The 25823-nt window shown below is 45.9% G+C and overlaps 1 protein-coding gene across 1 annotated transcript in view; it reads left to right on the forward strand.

Annotated features, from left to right (window-relative positions):
* The first annotated feature begins 2174 nt into the window (after positions 1-2174).
* The window catches only part of SALL2 (spalt like transcription factor 2), a 633863-nt gene continuing 610214 nt past the window's right edge, over positions 2175-25823 (forward strand). The window contains exon 1 of the mRNA XM_069633885.1: positions 2175-2581. Within this exon, the coding sequence (XP_069489986.1) occupies positions 2560-2581 (22 nt within the window). The 5' untranslated portion in view covers positions 2175-2559. The remainder of the gene's footprint in view (positions 2582-25823) is intronic.

Raw genomic sequence — 25823 nt, forward strand, 5'->3', positions numbered from 1 at the left:
AATTTGGTTTAAATAAATTAATAAATGTATATTCTTAATACAAACAGACCTGTTTCCTAGTCCATTGTGGCACGGGGTATTTGTTGGGGTTGAGTGTGGGACGGGTTGGAGGCCTTACCAAACTGAACCGAATCAAAATCATTGATTTATTGTGTGCCTCATTCATTGGCAGTAAACGAGTTGAGTGTGTCCGCATAATAAACCGCGCCAGTGTCACTGGCAGAGAAAGTGCTGCAGATCAGGATACTGATGCAGCAGGGCACAGGTATGCACTATGCTTTTGGCATGGAGCTGATGAAAGGGGATTCTGATAAGCAGATAACCCTTTCAGAGATGGAATTACCTGCATAATTTTATTTATTACTAAAAAAAACAGGGCTTTTACATCCTTGCCAGATGGCAATGCCTCACAGCAGCATGTTAAAGTTGTATAAGGCACCACAGCAAATTTCACACTGCTGTAATTGTACTCAGATTGCCCTCAAGCAGCCCTTTTTGTAGACACTACATACTGAGACCCGAGCGATCATAGGTGAGATCACACGGTTTAATTCCCTTCATTTTACAGTGATGTCACACGTACCAATGCAATTTAAAAACTAATTTTTTAAAACATCTATTATTGGACGCTTACAAAAGGTGCAAATCTCAATCAGCCATCTCCCGGTCCCCATTACAAGCAAATTTAGTTGTTTAGTACAACGCTATGCATAAACCAGGGCAACCAGATTGGTCACGGGCATGCAGGACACATACATCTTCAGTTCCAGTAATCACAAGCAGTGGAGCCCGGCGGATAACACAAAACCTGTGACAGCTAAAAGAAAAAGAGATACGAAGCAAAGGTAAGAGGGGAAAAACGTGTCAAATCGGAATATGTAAGACACACACAGATAAACCCGGAAGGGATAAGGGCAGAAAAAAAGAAAGGAGAGGGTGTGGGGCGGGAGCGCAGGTTAGCAGAAGTTCACATAAAAAATATGGAAAGATTCCTTGCAACGCATCCTGTTCTGTATTGCCTACGACCAATTCCATAGGGGCATGGTCATCCGCACGCTCGCCCCGAACATATGGACATAAGAGCCCACACACCTGTTACACACCCAATGTGAACCATAATGGGAAGCATCAGAAAGTTATACCGTGGGGATTGGGTACAACGTCATTTCATCGCCTGCCTGTTCATCCCCAGGCTTTTTAACGTGTACATTCCATGGAATGTGCTCATTGACTTTTTTAGTGGGGGTGGGAAAGGGCAGAAGGGCAGATAAGTGTTTGGGGGGGTACCCTCCCAAAAAAAAAAAACCGATGAGCACATTCGATGGAATGTGCACGTTAAAAAGCCCGGGGAAGAACAGGCAGGCGATGAAATGGAACCGGGGATTGGAAGGGGGGGGGGGTGCAGTGATAGGGACAATGAAGGCCTAGCAGGAGAGTTGCATGTCAGGTGTGTTGGCTGGTTCAAATGTCGTTGTGTTGGTACTGTAGCTCAGAGTTGAATACCTTCTGAATGGTTGACAGATACAAATAAGTCTTGCCAATAAATAAAATGGCAATACTTATTTGTATCTGGCAACCATTCAGTAGGTATTCAACTATGAGCTTCAGTGACGAATTGCAATGTGTGAGTTGTCATGACACACTGCATTCGTTGTGAAAGTTTTTGGGGAAATAGTGCATTTTAAAACCCGTTACGCCAGTAGTCTTGAATTAAACGTCTCATTATGTGGCACTCCAGATGTTCGGGATTGCAACGCCCGTGATCCTGTATGCTGCCTAAAGCTGACGGGAGTTGAAGTCTAAAACACCTTGACGGCCACATGAGTAACCACATAAAACGGAGAATAAAGTGGCCCATATAATCCACATGGGTCCACGTTGGTCCTTGGGCCGGATTTCTGCTCATTGCTCTGTGCCACTAAGCCTGCTCAGTAACGAATTTAGCTTTTACCGTCCGGTTCCGAGGTGGAATTGGAAATAATGAAAAATGCAGATATTGGTCGCAAAGGCTCACATTAAGTGGTGAGTACAGCAACGTGCGCTCTATAAACGGGCACACTATTATGAACATATGACCGACTCCTGGAGAACTCCGAGGCCGACTTTCAACCGACAAATAGGGTTTAATGTCTCGACGGAAGGTTGTTTACCCAAAAACGAGGCTCTGCCCTTCCGGAGACCCAGGATCGATAATACAAGGGCACGAGAGAGGGGGCTCATGCACGCTTCGCGAGCGCACCTCAACGGCATGACACCGATGACGTTATCTGGGCCAAAAGACCGCGTCCTGAGGTGTTTTCGGTGGGCAGACGAGCGCCCCCCACCTCAGCAGTCAGGATGGATTTAATGACGCTACGTTCATTGATCTCTGACAGTTTCGTCGCAGCGTCGCGGTTCTTCTGACTTTTCTTTCAGCACCGGCTGCAAAAGAGCGGACCTTAGGAGAATCAAGCGGAACTGACTGGGGTGCTACGCGGCGGCGGCGGCAGCAGCAGCAGGCCCACGGCGAAAACTGGCAACTGAGTAGCCGCCGCTGGGAGGCCCGGAAAAGGCGGTGACATGGACGCCATGCTGCAGCAAGGTACGGAAGCCGGGGTTGTGGAGATGAGGGCGGCTGAGGGGCGGGGCTGTCCAATACCAGATTCCTCTTCCCACCGGCCGTCATACGCATTACTGGTTTATCAAATATCAAAACTAACGAACAGTGTGCTGTGGTTGAGAGCCACGTCTGTGTGGTGCCTTTTTTTTATTTTAAAACCCACAGATGTAACCTCTTGTTGTCTGAATTGGTAGGGACCACACAACAGTACGGGTCATATATGTGTTTATGAAATTGTTAAATATGCCCCTGCCCAAGCATCAGTGTATCGGGAAATAACCCAGAAATATCGAACTCCCGCCACCTGCGGTTAGCTGCTGTCTAGTGGAGGAAAATTGGGGGTGTCTGTTTATGGCTACGCGAAACCCTCAGAGGGTCTCTTGGCCTCACCTTTCTTTCAATCTCTAATGTGCCCTATTCCTCTTCTACCTAAAGGTGTTTAGAAAAAATAGTGACGAAGAATTAACGGTGTGCATCTTTTTAACACGTGCATCTTCCATTATTTAAAAATCCAGTCTTGTGATATGTTTATTAATTTATTTATTGTTTGCTTGTTAGGCTACAGCAAGTAAAACACTGTTTCAAAGCGCCCACAGGGTGAAGGGAGTGAAACACATTACGAAACACACTATTTAAAAGCAGTGGGAGGAAAAAGGACAAACCTACTATGTCCTGTGAGCATACATGCCAACATTCAGATGCACCTGGGAGGGAGATTTCCACGGAAATCGGGAGGCACACATTTCCCCATAGGAATGCATTCGGGCTAAAGTTATTTTAGGTGGGAGACCGTGAAAAGTAGCAATATTTTTCACCGAAAAATCGGGCGTCTCCCACCTAAATCGAGAGGGTTGGCATGTATGTGTGAGTATTCAGAACGTGCAAGTGCAGCAAGGAAGAGGACGGAGGGGGTAAGTGCTGGGGAGTACAAGCTCATGGGTGTGCCACAGATGAAGTGCTTTAATTCTTGAGTGCTACTTGGCCAGAGCCACTAGGTGTAAGTGCGACCCTCTAGGGCAGAGGGTGTGCCACTGCAAGTGCTAAGGGTAGACAGGAGCACGGCCGATTGGGTGTTGGAGGTCAGGGGCCCCGAGAATGCATAAAGGCCCAGGATACCACTATATTGTAACCTGTACAAATGTGTAACTTTGTAAGCTTTGCATTATCTTATTGCTGCGCCCTGTTACCTATGGGTTTGGTGCGCATTAGAAGTGAATAAACAAACACCACTTGCAGCATCTGTGGGATTAGCAGAGGAGAGTGGAAGGGAAGGAGGAGGTCAAGTGGAAAGTGTTAAGAAGCTTACTGAATTTAAGAAAGTCCCATTCAAATGGCAAGGGGAGGGGGAGGCTGTTCCATAGGAAGGAACCAGCTGACGAAAGCAAACAACTACCTACCCTCTGTTTAGCAAAACGCTTTACGCACAAAGAGTTGGTGCCAGAGCAATGTAGTGGTCTAGAGAGAGAGTATTTAGCAAGATAAGGTTGAACATAGTGTGGTCCTCGGACCCAGACAGCCTTGTGGATGATGCAGATGGATTTGAATTTAATCCGTGCAGCAACCGGGAGCCAGTGAAGACTTTTTAGGGCAGGTGAGACGCGGTGCCTGGGCTTAAGGCCAGTGCTGCCCTATTCTGTATTAGCTGGAGGGGTTGCAGAGTGGAAGATGGTAGATTCAGGAGGAGGCTATTGCAATAGTCAAACCTAGAGAGAACAGGGGCTCGGGTAACATTGAGCCTTCCTGTGGAAGTGAGTAAAGGGAGAATTCCTTTGAGAAGGAAGAGCTGAAAGTGAGACTTCTTGGCAATGTCCTGAGTGTGAGAGAGGAAGGAGAGAGAGGAGTCGAAGATGACTCCAAGGTTTTTGGCTTCGGAAGAAGGAGCAGAGGGAGAACACAAGGAGGAAGGCCAGAGTGAAGGGAAGAAGGAGGGAGCAGGGGTCCCAATGTGAAGGATCTCAGTTTTAGAGGGGTTGAGGCAGAGAATGTTGGAGGTGCACCAGGACTGGATGGCAGATAGGCAATCAGGGATGATGGAGGGTGCAAGAGGGTCAGCAGTAAGTTTGAAAAAGAGCTGTGTGTCGTCTGCGTAACAGTGGAAGTTGGAGGGGATGAGGCGTGCAAGCAGAGCAAGGTAGATGTTAAAGAGCCCAGGAGAGAGGATAGAAAACTGGGGGACACCACAGGTGGAGAAGGAAATAGGTGAGAAGGTGTCCAGGATGACTTGGGAAGAGCGGTCAGTAAGGAAGGATGTCAGCCAGTTCAGTGCTCATTCAGAGATACCAAGGGTATTGTGTAGCCTTTGTATGATGTTGGAATAGTTGACTGTGTCAAAGGCAGAGGAGAGATCGAGAAGGATGAGGACAGCTGAGGAGTTGGAGTCCAGAGATGCGAACAGTTTTTCACGGGTGTTCAGAAGAGCAGTTTCCGTGCCCCTGGATGCTCGGAATCCAGGCCTATGGTTGTTGAGACCACCAACAAGTTTGGTGTGTGAGTTGAGTTGGGGCAATGTCATCTTCTCCAGCAGATTCCCCAGGAAAGGGGTGATGGAAATAGGGCGGAAGTTGACAGGACACGTAGAGTCTGCTGAAGGTTTTTTAAGGAGTGGGCGCACAAGGGAGTGCTTAAGGTAGAAAGGTCCAGTGTCAAAAGAGTGATTGCAGAAAGCAGCGAGTGCAGGGGCAAGAGAGCCAATGTTATATGTGATGGTCCTGGATGAATAAGGGGAAACCTCTTTAAAAGAGACCTTCATGGAGCAGACAACTCTGGTAACTTCTTCAGGTGTGACGGGAGAAAGAGGAGACGGAGGAAGGAGGATGGTGGGGGGCCAAGGGAGATAAGGGGTTGTGGAATGGGTTGTGAGGGCCTGCAAAGGAGAAGGAGAGGAGGAGACTGCAGAAGGGTTGGCTAGTTCCTGCAGATCTTGAAAAGTTAATCTGTGTTGTTGGATGCACATGAGCCTGAGGTTTGCCACTTCCTTTCAGCCACCCTGCACTTTCGTTTCAGGACCGCAAGTTCAGAGTTGTACCAGGTGTTACGCTTAGAAGCAGGTTTCAGGCGGATCGTCATGACTGGGGCAAGAATGTCAAGAGTATTGGTGATGGAAAGGTGAAGGTTGCTGAGGGCAGAGTCAGAGGTAGGAGGGTGAGGGGATATGAAGGTGAAAGTGAAGGCAGCAGCTGACTCTAATTTCATCAGGCGGATGTTAGCAAACTAGGTTGGCAGGGATTTTAGGGGGCGGTCAGAGGGCCAAAGGGGCCCAGGTGGGAGGAGAGAAGGGTCTGACAAGGAGAGAGAGGTGACTAGTTGGGGGTGGGGAGAGAGGTCCGAGTGTATGAGCGTGTCCAAAGTGTTTCGAACTGAGTGGGTTGGCCCAGAAGGGAGAATGGAGAGGGAAAGCGAGGTACAGAGGTCAGTGAAGAGGATGGATGCAAAGCCAGGGGAGACCAGCTGGATGTTGAAATTACCCTGGAGTAGGGGGTTGGAGGTGAATGAAAGTAAGGAAGAGCAGAAACCAGCCCATTCAGAGAGAAACAGGGTGGTGGTGCCTGGAGGCTGGTAAATGGTAGCAATGGTCACGGTAGAGATGGGAGAGATGACCAACTTGCAAACCAGGCACTGAAAGGAAGACTAGAGCTGGCCGGGTAAGATGGAAGCAGCAACCAACTCAGGGAAGATTAAGGCAACCCCCCCCCCTGCCAGTGCAGTGAGATCGAGGCTTGTATATGATCTTGAAGCCGTGAGGGAGGGGGGAGTCAAAAGCAGTGACTGAGCTGGCATTGAACCATGTCTCGGTAGAAACGAGAAAGTCGAGGTCAATGTCTTCAAAAAGGAGGCAGATGTCAGTGGTGTGTTTGTTTGTTGGTGGCTGAGCTGGCTTTAAAAGTTGCCAGGTGGAGGAGGTCTGTGCCTTTGAAGGTTTTCTGCAGTAGTGTAGAGGGGTGTGGTACACCAGTCAGAGGAGGGAGAGAGTAGAAGGGGTAAATGCAGAAGAAGGAAGGAAGTTAATGAGAGAAGGCAGGTTGGGTTGTGGACCCTGAACTAGGATAGTGCCTGTGTGATAGACATTAACGAAGCAACATGAGGATGAGAAGCCGGGCAAGAGGACTTCCCACTTGGTGCCACTGTTAATGGTAGAGGATGAGGAAGGAGAGTGGAGATGAGATGGGGGTGCATAGATCTGGAGAGGGGACATATAAGAGGATATCAGTGAAAACCTCTCTAGAGGAAGCGCTGACATAGGTGTCTGTGATAGGAAGTCCAGGGTTTGCACTCAAGTTGTCTTTTTTGTGAACATCACAGTTCTATATAAACTCACCAAGTAGTCTAGTAGAAGTAGTCACAAAGGCATTAATGCAAACCAGAAAGAAATAGAATTACAACAGCAAGAGGTTCACAGAACACACCTAAACTCGTTTTTTTTTTAAAAAAAAGGAAGCACAATGCAATGGTTCACAGATGAAAAAGTAAACACACCTAAAATCGTTTTTTTAAAAAGGAGTCAGAATGCAGTGAAAGAAGATGTGGGTTAGTAGCGGGAAGGAAGGTAGAATGTCAAGGCACAGTAAAAGGTTCCGGAGAGGTTAGTGGAGGAGTTCAGCCCTAACTCACTTACAGATCTGCAGGGTGCATAGATGTCCATGAATACAATAACATAGGGAAGTAGTAATTCGTCTGGAAGCTGAGACATAGTTTGAGGCGGGCTAGGGGGCCCTTCAGGCCCTCCTTAGCCCAGACAGGTACATACAGGGGCCTTGGAATCGGGCCTTGGGAGGTGGGCCGGCTCGCCTGGTTGAGCCTTTGATGGAAGAGGGGCCCAATCGGAGCAAGGCTTTCCACCCCAAGGCAGGCACTCCACTGCCTACAAATCCAGCGGCGGCTATGATGGAGAGGATGGCCCTCAACTGAAGCCAATGGATGGTAACTGATTTCATTCTACTATGGGTGTGTCCACTTGGTAAAAATACGGCGTTCTGGCAGAGGGAATCCAACAGCCGTCGGACCTTTTCTACGACATTATGTGGCAGAAGCTACATTGCAGGGCACTCTCAACAATATACAAATTACTCAACAATATTTCAATAAAGTGTGATGTCTCAGTGGGTTTGGAATTTGTAGAGGAGATCTGTGCGGAACCTACGAGTGACCGTGGTGAGCCTGGACAGAACAAATTCAGCCTTTCTTATTTCCAAGGTCGAAAATATGCGGACCTCTGAGTTGAACTTTAGCAACACCTGTTGGTCACAGATCCATGAAGTGGAATGACTTTGGCACCAACTGGCATAAAAACATGGTTTTATAATAACATCATATTTCCAGGGGGTTTATCAGCCAGTGTGCTCCCTATTCCCTTTTGGCTCTTCAGGTGTTTTTTCGACTACAACTCCTGGAAGCCCTACTCAGCATAGCAAATGGAGGGGGATCACAGGAGTAGTGGTCCATAACATCTGGAGGGCAGTTGGTTGCGCCGCAGATCAGTATAGCATGTCAGTGCAAGTTCAGACGCCTGGTTTCCAAATAAATGGCAGGTGTTCAGGGTCTACTCCAAGTTTCTTGCTGTGCTGATGTGTTTGGTAGGCCATCTGGTTCAGCGCACGGAATTCACCAGAAAAAACCTGCCGTAACCCAATCTCAAGAACAATACAAAAGGTTTACTTCTCACAAGTTTTGGAGGGAATGAAGGGAGCCTGACAGAATTTTAGTCCCAGGTTCATGTGGAAGCTTCACCTCTGCCCTGGTAGTTGCGGACCATGCCATCATCCCTGCAGATGGTGGCCTTACGGACCAGCTTCCCTGGCCACCCCTCTGTTTCTTCTGAGCAGAGCAGGGTCGGACTGGGCCATACAACTGTCTTGGGCACCATTGAAAAAGTGGCCCACAGTTGCAATTGGCTATTCATTCCTTTTGTGATGTGACACTGTTTGAATAGTACCCAAGGGGGAGTTTTGATTAAATGTGATGCAAAATGTGCATTTTAATGAATATTTATTCAGCAACACTGGTCAAAACTATTAGCCACATAGTGAAGTGACTCATCAAACTGGCCCACATTGGCCAAAAAAGATGTCCCAGTTGACCAAAATAACAGGCCCCCCCAGCATTTTGCGTTTTGGGTTCGGCCATGTGCCTATTGCCCTATAGGCCAGTCCGACCCTGCTCCCGAGGAATCGGCGGTCCGTAGCAGAATGGGCAAAAAGGTTGGCAGTGCCCTCAGGAAAAATGATGCAGGGTCTATCTCTACTAACATCTACCCATGCATCCTACACCCTGCAGGCTCCCCTGTACGGACAATTTCCAGCATTTCACTCTCACATGAAGAGCTGCTCAGACTCTACTGCGCTCCTAGACACCATGCACAGGCAAGCACAATTTCTGTCACATCTAACGTTTGAAGGCATGCAAGAAGCCACTCTCACCATGGGCATGTAGAAGACAAATTTGAGGGACTGGCAAAAAAGGCATCTCAGAAATCAGTTGCCCATATCTGCCTTTTTAAAAATGTATTTGAGCGTTTGTAAGGCACCTATACAGCAAAAGGTGTTTCCAGGTGCCACAGGCAAGGGGGCGGGGGGACAGAGGATAATACAACAATAACAGTCCTACTAGGCCTTGTGACATTCAGATTGTGCAAGTGCAGTAACAGAAAGTGCAGGGGGGAGCAGGTAGGTCACGGAGGGAGGATGGGTTAAGGGAGAGCAGGAGAGGGGGAAGTGCAGGAGGGAGGGGGCCCCAGGGGATGAACAAGTGCTATAGGGAGTCCAAGAGGGCAAGTGCCCAGGGAGCCAGGGGTGAGGGTCAACTAGTGTGAGTACAGGGTGCCTTTTAGGGGAAAAAATATTTGCAGACTAATTAGAAGAAAGGGTCCATTGCGAGGAGTTGTTTGTATAGGGCGTTTGTCTTGGGCTGTCTGGAGCAGTGCAGTCTTTCCACAGTGCCATTCTGCTGCATGCAAGTGTTGGAAGGCGAGCCTCAATTATAAAGACCCCTACTGAACGTCGAGCGTTTGCAGAGTTGTTTGTAGAGGTGTTTTTCTTGGGCAGTCTTTGGCAGATGGCGCAGCACTCGGCAGGAAACCTGACATCTGTCTGTTAATTGGTCTTCATCTTACACTTTGAGAAGAATCAAGAATGGTGATTTAGTTGGTAGAGCCGGGCAAGTTCCATTCGACGAGGGGTGAGTGTCATTAATACTACTTGACCCAGACCTGCATTGTAGGAATTTCCTCTCTCCGGCCTTCCCTTCTGACTGCCATGTGGAGTGCAATTTTCATTGCCGCTTTAAGTGTGGTTTTCAGCAGATGTATGATCTGAGGAGTGGGAGGAGAGTTATGTCTCCCAAACTAAATCACGCTCCCATTACAGACAAAGAGCTGTTGGCCGCTATCAACGTACCTTTGCCGCTATCGCTGGTGACTCCTTTACTTGGCACTCAACAAATGGAGGAGGGGTACCCCTTCCCAACCGTGTTAAGGAGGGGAAGGACATGCCAACATGCCCCGCACCCGTTGGAAAAACTACTCTTGTGGAAGCTAAACCTGTGCTGAATGTAATAACCTAATTTTTTCCACCGAAGTGTTCACTGGTTGGGGCAATAGTAAATGCTTCAGCTACAGGGTTATTGCCAAACAAATTAACTTTGCCCACACGACTAAGAGGGGAGCCCCCACCTCCCCTGAAACGTCTTTATGTGATATTGAGCAAAGTGGTTTGGATTCCCTCCCATATTTGGAGCTGAGGTATGCTCCAGACTTTGATTCTTCACTCTCTTCAATTGCCTCATCTCCTCCTTTTCTACCAGCAAGGAAATCGGATGTCCCCTATATTACATCCAAGGAGGGGGTGCTTCCTTGGGAACACTCGCTTGTGGAAATAAACCAAGTTTTATGTATTTTAGTATCACTATATGAGAGTCTGAAGACCAAAACTAGGTTAAATTCTGTGCTTTTGGAGCCTCTACTTTTTAAAGTGTTAAATTACATACAACTGCTAAAGAGTTTCTGTTTTCACATGGGCTGGTTAATATTAAGGCTGGCGCTTATACCCCAGTTGTGGGTGCTTTGGAAAAAAATGCCAAGGGAGCTTACTGGCGCCAAGGGAAGAACTTGGAGTCGAAGCGCCCTTACGTACCGATACTTTTGCAACTCCGAGATGTGTGGGGTCTAGAAATGTTAACGGCCCTAATTCCGAAAGTGTGGTCCTATGTGAAGAGGGTCCAGTTAAGGACTGGTGGCGCAGCCTGCTGGTGGGATGAATTTGGTCCCAGACACTTAAGTTGTGGAGTGTGTGAACGATTAGTAACAAGCCCCCTTGGCCCCAGGGTTTAACATCAATGAAGGTGCAGAAACAGAATTGTTCTGCCCTGCCTTTTAATACCCAGGCCTCTCGAATCTTCTTACTACGCCTTCTGTCTCAGCCTGTAGTGAAAACGGCTCTGTGTAAATCAGTAACTTGTGGGGATCTCACTTCCGTCACGCCGGGTCTGCGCATGTCTTTTCCCTGCTCGCTCCAGCAAGAAGGATGTCCCCCAGTCCACCGTGGGACCACGTCTGCTACATTCACCATCAGCTGGAACAGCCACCGAGGACACACCAAGATGTGTGCCATGCTTTCTTCCTTTGTTGCAGCTGAACACGCTGCCTGGTTGCCTGAAGGCACCTCCCTAGTCCCTTCAGCCTGATTGGCTGCAGCCCCCAACAAATGCAGAGGCCCAGCTGAGCCGTGAGGCAAAGCCGGGTCTGTGCATTTAAGGGCCGCGCTTAAGGGCTAATCCTGTCTTTTCCCTGTCCTTGCCCAGGACTTGCACTCGCCACACATGCCTGCCCGACGTTTGCCAAATCACAATGCCTACATGTCCGGCTCTTGTACAAGGTAAGATGTGCGTGCACATGATCAACTTGATCGATCTTATTTGCCACTGCTGCCTACTCCACTATATGAGATCCTCCCCTCTCAGCTGTAACTTTCTTCCTGCATGGCCTCTGTTCTATGACATTCTTACAGTTTCTTAACGCTTTTCCCGCCTCGATCCCATTTGGAACCTTATCAAAATACTCAGTGTCAATTCGAACTTTGTAGACCAGCGTCACACACGCGGCACCAGTATGGATCTTCTCTCACTGACTTTTCATCTCTATAGTTCTTTGCAGTCGATTTCATTCTTCCCTACCACGGCCCCTGCCCTCCTGTGTTTCACCTAACGCTTACAATTTATTGAAGATGTAATTTGTATGTTTTCTGTACCTCCCAATTCATTTCCTTAGTGAGCTTTCTACCCTCTTACCTGTGAACTTATAACCAACATCCTCTACTATCACACTTGTTTAATCGTCGTTGATTACATTGTCTAAATTTGCAGGAATCTTGTTTAATAAGTTTGCTATACGTGCACTATAACTGCCCTCTTCGTAAATGATTTAACATCACTGCACCCTAACTATTGCTCCCATTCTCATTGTCATCACCGTGGTATTACCGTCATTTCTCAGATTTCTCAGATTCTATGACATTACTGCACTCACCAGCTTTCCTGTTTTTATGGTACTCTGCATATGCTTATCGTAACATCATTCTCGTTCTACTGTTTTAATATGAATTCTATACCGTCACCCATGCTTCCTTATATCCAATGTTTAGATCTTAACCGCAACTATCCTTAACTACTTCTGTATTGTACCGTTATGTCTTCCAGGCTCTAGCCTTTTCATGCATTCAGCCGTACCAGTTTAGCTTACCACCTTTCTTCAACTTCCACATTGTGGTTAAATTTCCTTTGCTTATGTTATGTCCCTGCTCACCACCACTTTGTAGGAGAACGCTTCCTTAGATCGTATTTTGCACGTTTTTTTACCTATTATGCGTGGGGCGTAGCTCCCTGCAACATGAGGTAAGCTCCCCGTAGCATATTTATTTTGTATCAACCATGACGTTGCCTGTACTGGTGATAGTGCCTACAGCTAGAAGCGAACTGGCCTACGTTTACGCCTGACCTTGCCCCATTATGTTTTGGAGGCAGCTCCCCGCTACAGAAGGTGGCCTCTCCTTAGCATACCTTATCTGAACCAATTATGACCTACCATGTATTGATTGTAGCTCCTCACAGTTTGTGGCAAGCCGTCCTAAGTACAAGTTTGCACCTAGCACGTCCCATCATGTACTGCCTGTAGTTCCCTGCAACTAGAGGTGAGCCTGCCCCAGTATATTGCTTTCTGTCTGTTCTCGATATGACCTAAATTCATATGCTCTAATTCATTACTCACTATGTAAAGTTTTTCATGTATGTGTTTGCATGCACTACCCAGGCTGTCTGTACGCCTGATCTGTAACTACTGTAGTTCACTTATTGTAACCATTTGCCTTAAGTTAAGCGCTGAGATGCCTGAGGGCGTTGTGCCCTATACAAATAAAAAACCAAACCAATGAATTGGTGATAAATTCGCAAGATGTGATCACCGCAAACACTAAAACGTCCACAAGTAAGGAGTCCCTGTTCATCCATTTGACAGGGTCTACTGTTGGGGCAAATGGAAGAATGTTCCCCCTGCCAGAGCCACAGAGTTTGACTGCTTCTCAGGATATAATGAGGAAGCCATTGACTCCATTATTGGTGCCTGAAATACTGCCACAAGAGTAATCAGGGGATGAGCGATCTGTGTTAAGTAAAGCTGCACAAGAGCCCCACCAATTGAATGTACGAACATTAGTGGGCACTGACCAACATCTAAGGCCGGACATGTCCAGCCCACAGTTTTGCATTAAACCAAAAAAGTGGAGTGAATTAATGGGTTGCTGGGGGTGAACGTCGGCCCTTGTGCCTGTGGCATTGGAGGGTCACCGTGCTACGAGAAAAGATCAAGTACCCGACACTATGGAGTTAGATTCAAGGTTTGGTGTCTTATTTGAAAGTGTAATGGCTGACAACAGATCTCTTAACCTTAACCGCACAAATGTTTCCACAGGTTCCAAGCTTAGCAGACATATATACTAATGATACAAAGAGAGTGTATTTTCCGGACAGACATAGGCCCGATAGATCTGTAGTTATCTTTTATTCTAAAATAGTTTTTGACTTTGTTCTTCATGAATGCGATTCATTTAGAGTGTTTGGTTATGATTTAAACAAGTATATGGATTGTCGAAGTGTGGGTATGGCCCCAAAGGGGCAGGAACGTGCCCAACAATTTGATGAGGACATTCTTGCCTTAAAACATAAAATGAGGATCTCTGAATAGTTAAGAGACTGGTCTTGGCTATTGAAGGCAATGCAAAGTAATTAAAAAACAATATGTATGAGTCCTGCACTGGTGGATAAGATTTCCTTTTGCATTCTTTCATGGAACACACAAGGGCATTCCCATCCCACCTATTTACCAACTTAAACGTGGCTCGAGGCTTGAAGTCTCATAACATGGTATGCCTTCAAGAGACTTGGTTATTGACTCCACCAGTGTTTGACAGGCACATTGTAATCTTTCAGGCAGCAAGACCGGGGTTGATGGTTCGCCCTTACGGTGGTCTTCTAACATTGGTGAGATCCTCAAGTAACATTGTTGTTGTGAGGAGTTTGGATTGCCTTTTTGGTATCCAATCAACCCACGTGCACATTTTGGGCACAGCGATTCTAAATCTTCTGGTTCTTAACATCTATTGACAAGATAAAATCTCAATCCTGAATTCTACCCTTATTTGATAGAGGTTATCAATGCATGGTCTGAACAACACCTTGGAGGTCAAATAATTTTGGTTGTATAAATTCCCATTTTCAATGTAATATTATGCCCTTTATCCTTCCCTGTCAAAAAAACAGGGTAGAGGCCTTCAACAGCTGAGAGTTTTGAGAGGGGTGGTTTGTATCCTTTGAATGGATCAGTGCCGGCTGATATCCCCCATAGTGCGACCTGATCTAACGGTAACGCACACTCCACAATTGATTAAATCTTAGTGGGAGGGGGCTGGTTTGATAATTGTAGCTCAATGAAGGTCGTCCAATCACCCCATAGCGACCATGCTCAATTGATCGCAAAGTTTGTCTAGAGGAACATCTTAAGACTGCTCAGAAGGGTCCGGTCCAACAGATCTGAATCCAAATTCAGCAAGGAATTGCGCATCATGGAACGCCGCCTTGGCGGCACGTGTGAATCATTCCTTGATATACATACTTCCAAGAACTTCATGTGCCTGGAAAAATTATGTATTCTCAATAGATAATTTTGAGATCCATCTTGGGTAGTTAATTAAGAGTAATCAACGGGACGGGTCTCAAATTCAGCCCAACAAATGGAATAAACACTTGCAGGTTTATAATGAGGAAGTTGCAGTAAAGAAATGCACTTAAGTAATGTGGTTCGATCCTTAAAACACTGGGCTGATCTCACCCCCGAAATTAAGAGAACTCCGATAAGGCTTACACGCCAGTCATATAATAATTGGTCCCGAAATAATCATGGTAAAAAGAGTCCATTTTCACTGTTCTTAGAAATAAGAATGCTCAGGTATGCTGGCGACTTTTGAATAATGTGGATCCACTGCAATCGGGGAGACCAATTAATGCATTGGCGGAAAGTGAATTGGTCAATCATGTTTCAACTTTGTTTGCAAGTCCTATCAGTGACGCTGGGAGTCTTCCGGGCAACTGGAATCCAATTAATAGGATGGACTTTGCATTTTTTTATTGTATCAGTGGACTTGAGGTTATAAATAAGATCAGCCCCTTCCGTGCCCCAGGACCAAATAGACTATCAAACCTTTTGTTCAAAGTGATCCAGAAGCATGGGCAGTAACAAGGAACATTTTGTTAGACAGTGTGGCGAGTTTTGATCATTTCCCCAGCTCATGGTCTCTGGCCCACATTGTTTCCATTTATAGGCAGGGTGCCAGGACGAGCCCTCTAAATTACCGACCAATCGCCCTTCTAGATGCGGACAGAAAGGTCTTTGCCTCAATCTTGTCCCATCTGGAGGCCTGGGCCCTAGAGGTGGGCCGATTGTAGACATGGCAAATTGGCAAATTGGATTCCGTGCCAACTTGGGAACTTCATTGAATGGCTTGATAGTTTAAACTGTCCATCATTTGGCATGTCATGGGAAGTAAAAGGCAGTCTTCAATGCCTTGATTGATTTAACTGCAGCATTTGATGCTTTGAACCGCGATTATTTATAGTCAACCAATGGGGTGTCCCCTGGGGCCTTTTGAGGCTTATAATTGGCCTGTATTCACAGACCAATATTCAAGTTTGCTTAAACCATAAGGGTGCTCTCTCGTGTAAGATTTGCATGTTTCGTGGTGTCAGGCAGGGCTGCGTTCTCACGCCCTGCCTGTTTAATATTTACCTATCAGACATAGGGGATCATCTAAAAACTGCTGAACATTTTTCTCTCAGCCCCCACCAATTAAGATCAATCTGGTTGTCCTACGCAGATGACTTTCTTATTTTTGATTGTACTTAGGTAGGACTCCAGAGGCCCTTAAATGCTTTTTTGGGCTATATGAACAAACATTCTCTACAGTTGAACCCTACAAATACAAAAATAAGACAGTGCTCAAGGGGTAGAAAAAACATCCCCTTTAAATGGTATGTTGGTCAGATCCAGTGGATAGAGGGGAATCTGTAATATATTTGGGCTTTTTCATGAACCCAAAACCTGGCCAGACAAGTCTACAGGAGTGGTTGAAGAGGGGAACCCTGCCATTGATTAATCAACGGCAGAGGGTAGACCTTAGTTATGGTAGATACACAGTGAAACCAAGTTTAAAATATTACGAAGGAAAAATCATGCCCAAAATCCTTTATGGCACAGACATTGATCCTATATCAGTAATATGCGTTTTGCCCACTCTGGAGGCCTTCAACTGGAGAAGGGTCTTGTGAGTTCTCAATTCTGTTCAAGCCACATGATTCGATATGAGCTAGGCATAACATCCCAGATGGCGAGGGCACCATGGGAAATTCTCTAAAAACGATTCTTTATCCATTGGTGGGTTTGCTTTTTGAGGACTTGAATATCATTCTTGAAATTGATTCATGCATGTGTTCATGCTGCCCCCGAGATTGGGATAGGCCAATTTGCATACAGTCGGCCAACACCGCTTCAGTGGCGTATGTGAACCTTGAGGGCCTGGACAGAAGATAATCTAATGTTATTGGAGTTCTGTGACAACAGCGAGGTTGATAACACTCTAGCATATAGCCTCAGCAGGGTTTTCACCTTAGCACTGCCATTCAGCTCAACATGGAACCAATTTGGTGGCTGGAACTAGAAGATCCCAGAGAAGAAGGCTAGGGAACTGATGCTCCTGCTTGTATCTTGCTGGGGGCTGTTCTCTCCAGCTTTCTCCCTATTTCCTTGAACCCCAGGTTCTCGAGGCAGATCAGGGAGAGAAACTCCAGGGTCATACTGATAAACTCTTATTGGACAAGGGAGTTATGGTTTCCCCACTGCTGCAGTCATCCACAGTCTCTTCTTCTTCTTCTTCTTCTTCTTCTTCTTCTTCTTCTTCTTCTTCTTCTTCTTCTTCTTCTTCTTCTTCTTCTTCTTCTTCTTCTTCTTCTTCTTCTTCTTCTTCTTCTTCTTCTTCTTCTTCTTCTTCTTCTTCTTCTTCTTCTTCTTCTTCTTCTTCTTCTTCTTCTTCTTCTTCTTCTTCTTCTTCTTCTTCTTCTTCTTCTTCTTCTTCTTCTTCTTCTTCTTCTTCTTCTTCTTCTTCTTCTTCTTCTTCTTCTTCTTCTTCTTCTTCTTCTTCTTCTTCTTCTTCTTCTTCTTCTTCTTCTTCTTCTTCTTCTTCTTCTTCTTCTTCTTCTTCTTCTTCTTCTTCTTCTTCTTCTTCTTCTTCTTCTTCTTCTTCTTCTTCTTCTTCTTCTTCTTCTTCTTCTTCTTCTTCTTCTTCTTCTTCTTCTTCTTCTTCTTCTTCTTCTTCTTCTTCTTCTTCTTCTTCTTCTTCTTCTTCTTCTTCTTCTTCTTCTTCCTGGACAATTTGTTTGCCTGGTTTCTGATCCTCCCGCTTTGCTCAATAACTCCAGGAGGGTTTCAGTTTGGGACTTGCACACTCCCCCTGAGTGCTAAGTGGGGCCTATTCAAGCTTTTCAGGGACCTTGACTACAGTTGGTTCTTCCAGATAACGCCACCACCAGGCTCCTTAGGAGTTATTCCATTTCTCATCCTCATATTACGTCTCTCGGTCCTGCCTGGGACCTTCCTCTAGTGCTCATGGCTCTGCAGGACCACGCTCCTTTGGGCAGCACTCATTTCCACAGAGCCTTGTTGCCTAACCTAACTCCCTCAGGATGATTTGGGAACTGGGTGATCTTCTGTGTACCCCTCCCGACCTGGTATTACCCAGAGGAGGTTACACTCAGGTGCAATCCCACTTTTAGGACTAATGTGTACAATACCTTCCATATGTCTCAGGACATTGTTCTTTCATCTCTCACTGTGCATCTCTCTGAGCGGTAGTGGGAACTCTGGGCCACCATGGATGTCCCCTCTGCCTTATTGACTTTCTTGGAACATACTGCTCCCATTTTGTTCTTGCAACTGATTGGTCATAACATTCAGGGGGGACTAGTAGGGGACAAACGCTCCATCTTTTCTGATAAGTTGCTGGCTCAAGGATGCCATCTCCCTAGATACTCTCTTTCAGGCACCTCTCCTCCTGGGGACATAATGGGTATTTATTTATTTATTCTTACATTTATAATTCAAACAAAACCAAATAGGCATCCAGACGCAGCGCTTCGGGAGGCAGAAAGGGAGGGGGAATGCATGAAGAGGGGGAAAGTTAAAGTACCATGTTCAAGATGGGCACCACCAGGGTCGGTGCAGCAAGTCAAAAGTGTGGATTAGTGTCAGTTAAAGAGACAGGTTTTTAGTTGTTGCCTGAAACGCCAGTAGCTCAGCTCGGCTCACAAGTGGGAGGGAAGGTTGTTCCAGAGTCTGGCAGCAGTGACCGGGAAGCTGGCACCTCCTGCTCTGCTGCGTCTGAAACACGGAGCCACCAAGGGGATGGTTGACTTCTTGGGTGGAGGCAACGGGTTCTTCCCTTATGGAGACGTGCATTACCTGGGCTACTCTGAACACTTTCATGCACCAGAATCGGCTCCATCTGCCAGGATGGGCCAAATATGACTTTGCTTCATAGGTGTTTTGCAATCTACTCTCCTTCAAACCTCTTCTCTGCTTCTTCACTAAATTAAGGTTCTCTGGGTGTCGCAGAGCACGATGGGTAGGAGTTCCTTTCATGAGAGGGTCAGTAGAAGTTATCACTTTGGTATACTTCATATGCATGAACTGGCATGAGGATGAAAGGATGTTGGGGTAGTGTTCAGATTACTTACCTGTAATCTTCATCACACCTAGAGTGGGGCTCAAAACGTACACTCATCCTTAGCCATTGGCTAGTGATAATTGACTCTTGACAAGTTAGAAATGGTATGCCGCTATCAGTTCGGAAGGATGACTCAGGGGCAACGCCCGCGATTGTCTTTGAAGCAAGACAACGCATAGCAACTCTGGTTCGAATCCCGGTTTCGCTCTTAGAAACTGGTCTCCTGTTTTCAGCGCGCTATAAAAGAACAATCATAATTATCGTCTGTGTAGAATTGAGTTGGTGAGTGACTGGACTGATTAGAAGCTTGCATTTGACATTTTTATCTCTGACCTTGTCACTCTCGTCCTCGCCACAGTTCTGATGCGGGCCTCTTCTCTCTTTGTGGTTTGACATGGAATGGAGAGTTCAGAGGCAGCCATTTCAACTTGTGTTGAATCATGAGCTGACATGCCTCCCACGTGTACATAATTGAGCTAATAATAAATCACTTTTCTATCTCTTAAGAATCTACGTTGATAAGGACATTAGCAAAAATGTAAAGAGAAAATAGCGACTGCATGGAATATAGTGCTACAGCTGAGACATGCTGCCAAATAAGTACTGGGGCACAGAGGTTAAACTGAAGTAATTATCAAAGTGGTATTTGAACAATATCAATATCTAGGTGTTACTTAGATTTTTCTGTTATTGTTTTGAAGCCTTGAGAAAGAGCCTTGAATGGCCTCAAATACGCTTTGGCTGGCCTTTTCAGGAGTGAATTGTTTTTGGTGAAAATTAGTTTACTTTTTTCAGCATGGGAGCATCCTCATACACAAAACTGAATATTTACTATGTCACTGACCTATGTAGTGCTTTGCATGCTGAAAATGTGTTATTTATGCTGATGGATGCAAACATGGCTATTTTAGGCGATATTTTCCTGCTTTTGAGAATATATGTAAACACTTCACCTGTTTGATGGAAAACACCGGACACCATTAAAAACAAAAACAAAAAAAAAAACAAGTAGCTGTTCAACTCTGTTTATTTGTCACCAAAAGGCTGCCTGTGGCAATGTCCAAGTAGGGGCGGGGCGCACGGGACATTACCTGAGCAAATGTTTGCAACATTTGTCACTCTTCTGGTGACAGTGGATAATGACTTATGAAAGAACAATTTTAATAACCCCTGGATGCCTTAATTCATCCTTCCACTCAGCTCTGGGTCCGCCCTCTCCTAAAGAAAACTTCCCTTGACCCAATGGTCCCAGGGAACTACAGACCAATCACTACTGTCCCCTTCCTGCTAAAGATTCTTAATAAAGCAGCTTACCTGCAAGTTCAAAAATTCCTGGAGGATAACCAGCTCCTAGGGTTACGCCAATCTGGCTTCAGACCACGGCACGGCACAGAAACTGCCCTACTGGATCTCAAAAATCAAATCGATAACCTAAGAGATGCCGGCAGGCCTGCTCTCCTTCTCCTGTTAGACCTGTCGGCCGCATTCGATCTGGTAGATCACAAGACCATATGTCTTCATCTGTCCTCCACTGCTAACTTCTCCCCAAAAGCCTGCAAATGGATATCATCCTCCCTCAAAGAGAGAGTGATGAAGGTATTCTCTGACTCCCCTAGTGCCGTCCCTAGCCCCATCAAATGCGGTGTCCCTCAAGGGTCCTGCATATCACCAACTCTCTACAACGTCTTCACGAGGCCACTGTTCCAACTTCTTGACGCCATGGGCATCACATATACCAACTATGCAGATGACACACAGGTGCACATACCTCTGACTGGTGACTACCAGACAGACACGAATACTCTCGATCGCATCTACTCCACAATCCAGACCTTGATGGCTGAAAACTGGCTGTGCCTAAACAGCGAGAAAACAGAACTCTTGCTAATTGGATCCACAACCACACTCAGTAAACTCGATGCGCAATACAGCGCATTCACAATAGACAACACCCGCATTACCGTGTCCCAAGACATCAAGACTCTAGGCGTATACCTGGAACCTAGTATGACCATGGACAGACAGGTTAAAGCCACCGCTTCCTCAGCTGCTTACCACTCCAAACTAATTAATGCAGTGAGGCCTTTTTTATCACAAGACAACTGCATCACCATTGCTAGGGCCATTATAGGTTCAAGGCTAGATTACTGCAACATACTCTATGCTGGCACCTCCCAAAAAAACCTTGCAAAACTTCAAGTTGCCCAAAACAATGCCTTGAGGGCTGCAACGGGTATAGATCGCAGAGAGCACATCTCTGGGATGAGAAGGCAGTTCCACTGGCTGCCCGTCAAAGAAAGGATCATTTTCAAAACACTGGCCATTGCACACGAATGCATCCATGGACTGGCACCTACCTCAGAGGATCTCCATAAAAACACCCGCCAGACCGTCCAGGTCTGCGTATGCCAATCGCCTCACTGTTCCTCATACGCGAAGAGTCAGAGCTGGTGGCTCCAGTTTCCCCTCCTTGGCGGCAAGTCACTGGAAAACCCTCCCTGCCCAACTCAGGATGATCGAATCTCACACAACCTTCCGTAAAGCACTGAAGACTAAGCATTTTACCTAAACTGCCTCCCCTACTGTATCAGATTATGACTGTCCATGCCCAATGCACCTGACTTGTAACTTACTGTATTCGATGTAACTGTTCTATTCAACTGTACGGGCCGCTATCTTGTAACCCTCAAGCAAGCCTGCATGTGTATACTTCTCAGCGCCTCTATGCCCACGGGTTGCAGCGCGCTATACAAATACTAAAATAAAATAAGTACAATTGCCCGTCAACATTTATCAGGAGATCTGAGGGGGACCAATCAATAAGACCTGGTTTAGACTTGTTGGTGCACCGCTGAGCTCCACTCTAAAAAGGAACCCTCCTGCACCATCTCGAATTGGCCACAAATATATGCAGGAGACCCCCGCAGCACCAGTCGCGACCAACCCCTATATTTATATTCACGTCCCCCCACACACATATATTTGCGGTCAGTTTTGGTAAAAAATCTGCGCCCAAATCAGTTTTGACCAATTCAGACACGCAGTAATCTGCCAACATCCTCCTCACCACCTGCTGAGTTGGAAAAAGGCTGCACAGCTGACCGCCAGCAGAAGAGAGGGAAGTATCATTCAGTGCTCTCTTCCCACATGGAGCACTGTCCCAAGATAAAAGAGGTTCTTGACCTGTGGTGTCCCCACTGCACTAGTGCCTTCCCCTGAAGACGCTCCGGGGATAGAAATCTGTGTCTTTTGCACTCAAGGGACTAAGCGCAGTGTAACCGGGCTAATCCCCTTTGCTTCGGCATAAAACAAGAAAAGAAATACTAAAGGCCCACACCGCTCTGTGCCTGTGGAGTGCTGCCTGCTGTGTCGAAAGAGTGAAACCCCAAGTGTGCACAGCCACTCCTCATTGCCCTGGTCCTCTTTCACATCCACCGCTCCTGTGCATTGAAAGAAAAGGACTGTCACTCCACAGAGTGCTCTGGGCCTGTCCTCGCTTCTCCTACTACCCCTGCTTCTGCTTTTGCATCTTTGTGCCAGTAAAATTTAAGGAAAAGAGAGAAGAAAAGAAAATAATCCCCCAGATCTCCCTTAGGGCTTAAGTGAGGGAGTGCCACGTGTGAGCACCCAGCTTAGACCCCTCTAGGTTCTTCTATGTCCTACCCATTGTCCGCGCTCTATGCGGTGAAGAAGAAAAATAAATAAAAGAAGAGGAGGTTCAGTGTTACATATCCAGCTCCTGCTTTGCAGCTCCGTGTCCCGGGACCACCATCAGGGGCAGAGGAAAGTTTTGGTGCCAGTGGTGGCTGATAGTTCCTGAAGGGGCATTAAGATTTATAAATATTCTTGGGTAAGCAAGCCCTCGCTGGGTGGTGAATGTTTTAAGTAGAGGGTTCTAAATGTTTCCTCAAATTAGCACAAGTGACCGAATGTAGCGAGGGAGCCTCCCAAAATTTATTGGGGTGCAGGTCAATTCACCGCTCCAAAGTGCATTTTGCAGCACCATTTTTGGAAACAATTAGGTTAAAAAGCAATGCAATTTACAGTTGGTTATCTAGGGTAACACATAAAAACAATCAAGTAAATGCTGTGTCATCAACATTGCACTGCATAGGAGTACTTTATACCATTTTCATAAGACTGCAGCAGCAACCTATCTATGCCAGAAACGGTCAGTGTAAATCCTATGCTAGAGGCTGCTCCCAAAATCTATCTATGCCAGTAACAATCATTTTAAATTATATGCATGAAGCGATTCAGCTTTCATGCATATGATTTAAATAGGCCAATACCGGCATGGATAGGTTGTGACAGCAGCTTCATGCATGTGATTTAAAGTGACCATCACTGGATTAGCTACGACAACCTATCTATCCCAACAATGGTCACTATAAATGGAGCGGCAGCTGGTGATTTTTTTTATTTGAGAGGTGTAAATATTTCCTTCAAATATACCAGAGCGACCTAGGTCGGTGGTAATTTTCCTCCCCACAGATTAAATGTTTTCGGTAGAGGGTTCTAAATGTTTCCTCAAATTAGCACAAGTGACCAAGCATACTGAAGGAGCCCCCCCCAAACTTCATTGGGGTTTGGGTCAATGCACCCTCCCGCCCCCCCCAAGCCATCCCCAGCCCTTCTCCCAAGACCATTTTTTAAAATAATGTGCTTGTTGAAATTATGCATTTTGCAGCACCATTTTTGGAAACATTTATGTTTAAAAAGGTATTGATTGATTTATTATGCGGCTATATACAAGTGTTTCAAGGCTCAACAAGGCAAGGAAGAGGAACAAAGGGAGGACAAGACGAACAATCTTAACAGGTCTCATGACATCCAGATCGTTCAAGTGCACAACGCGAAGTGCAGGGGAAGAGGTGTAGGGGGGGGGAAGTACAACCAGGGCAGCGGGCTCTGAGTTAAGTGCAATTTACTTTTGGTTTGCTAGGGTAACGCATGAAAACAATCAAGTAAATGCTGTGCCATCAACATTGCACTACATGTGAGCAATTTATACCATTTTCATAAGACTGCAACGGCAACCTATCTATGCCAGGAATGGTCAGTGTAAATCGTATGCAAGAGGCTGCTGCCAAACTCTATCTATGCCAGTAACGATCATTTTAAATTACATGCATGAAGCGATACAGCTTTCATGTGTATGATTTAAAGTGGCCCTTACTGGCATGGATAGGTATGTGGCAGCAGCTTCATGCATGTGATTTAAAATGAACATCACTGGCTTAGCTATGACAACCTATCTATGCCAGCAATGGTCACTTTAAATCGAGTGGCAGCTGGTGAATTTTTTTATTTGAGAGGCGTAAATATTTCCCCAAATATGCCAGAGCGACATAGGTAGGTTGGGTGATTCCCTGCCCACAGACAATGTTTTTTAAATTCTGGGTGAAAATAGTGCATTACACAGCACACTTTTATTTGTTTAAATATTTTTATTATCGGCATTGAATAAAGGCAAATAATATAAACAAAGTTTGTTATTTTAAACTATTACATAACTTGACATATTAGAATTAAATCAATTTGCAATAGTTTAGTGTAAAGGTTTCATCAAACTTATTTGAGTATAATAATGAATGAGACACGACCGGGGGAAACAGACACAATAACAGGACAGACATTAGGAAAGAACAGGGAAGAGCTCCAATTCTAAAATGATTGAGATCAGTTAATCATGAGTATTCAAATACTGTATTAACCTATTCCATTTTTTGTTATATTTATGTACATAATCAAATAAAGAAGCAGTTTCCCTGCCTCTACTAAGGAACTAAGGAATCGGTCAGAATGTCCAAGTAAATGTCAAAATGCCTACTTCTATCCCTCACACTTGTAACTAATAATAAAAAAAAGTTAGTGGATCTTCCTGGTCAGAAGAATGACTCCCTTCTTCTGGACAATGAGCCACAGTTCCAATGGTAGGTGCGTCTGAGAGAATGACTCCCTTCCCTAGGTCTTAGTTCCTTTCCAAAACAAACAAAGTTCCAGCTTGTGGTAATGTAAAGTTCACAGTTTCAATTCAGAAGCAACAGTTCCAATTCAAACATCATTCCTTATTGACCATAGTTTGCTTCACTATGGGGTTCCTGCAGAATTCCTCCCATGTCCAGTTCTCAATGTCTCCACACTGCCAAGGGACTGACTCCCTTCCCCGGGCCTTCTTCTGTTTGGCTTCACGATATATACCACCAGGGGGTAGGGCTTTCCTTCCCCTGATCTTTCTTGGCTTCACGGGGTAAAACACCAGGAGGTATTGCTTCCTTCTCCTGATGTCTCTTGGCTTCACGTTTCACAAAGGCTGGGCAGAATGACACCCTTCCCCCAAGCCCTTCTCAGACTTTAGTATGCAGTTCACACTGCCGGCAGGAATGTCTCCCTTCCCCTGACTTTTCCCCTTTTGCTTTCACAATTCACAGTTCAATAACATTAGGGGAAATGCCTGCTTTCTCCGGCTTGGTTGGCATTTCAAAAGTTCACAGTTCACATGAGCTCCCAATCTTATGGGTGCGGGACCCAGACCTGTATATTTCTCTTGTCTCTTTGCAGTAGTGCCGGTTCACTATCCTGCAAGGTACTGTGACTATGAATATGACTTGGGTTGCTCTTTGTAAAAGGATGTAGGTCATCCTATACCCATGGGATTCTCCCCTTTTGGTGCTGCAGACCTGGTTCACTATCCTGCCAGGAATTGACTGAGACTGTGCTTGACTGTGTACTTCAGACAGTCGCGTATTCTTCTTTTTGTCCTTTTCGGGCCTCTCACAGCCCCTGCTGCTTTCCTGTGTGCTGTGGTGGCTTCACAGCATTTAGTTCGTTGGGGGCTGGGCATCTCCTATCGACTGCACGTTCCAGCTGCTTCTTGTGTCTGGGCGACTGCTTCTCCACGGCTCTGGTCG

Source organism: Ambystoma mexicanum, chromosome 13 (assembly GCF_040938575.1).
Source record: "Ambystoma mexicanum isolate Mex_15411 chromosome 13, UKY_AmexF1_1, whole genome shotgun sequence".
Lineage (NCBI taxonomy): Eukaryota > Metazoa > Chordata > Amphibia > Caudata > Ambystomatidae > Ambystoma > Ambystoma mexicanum.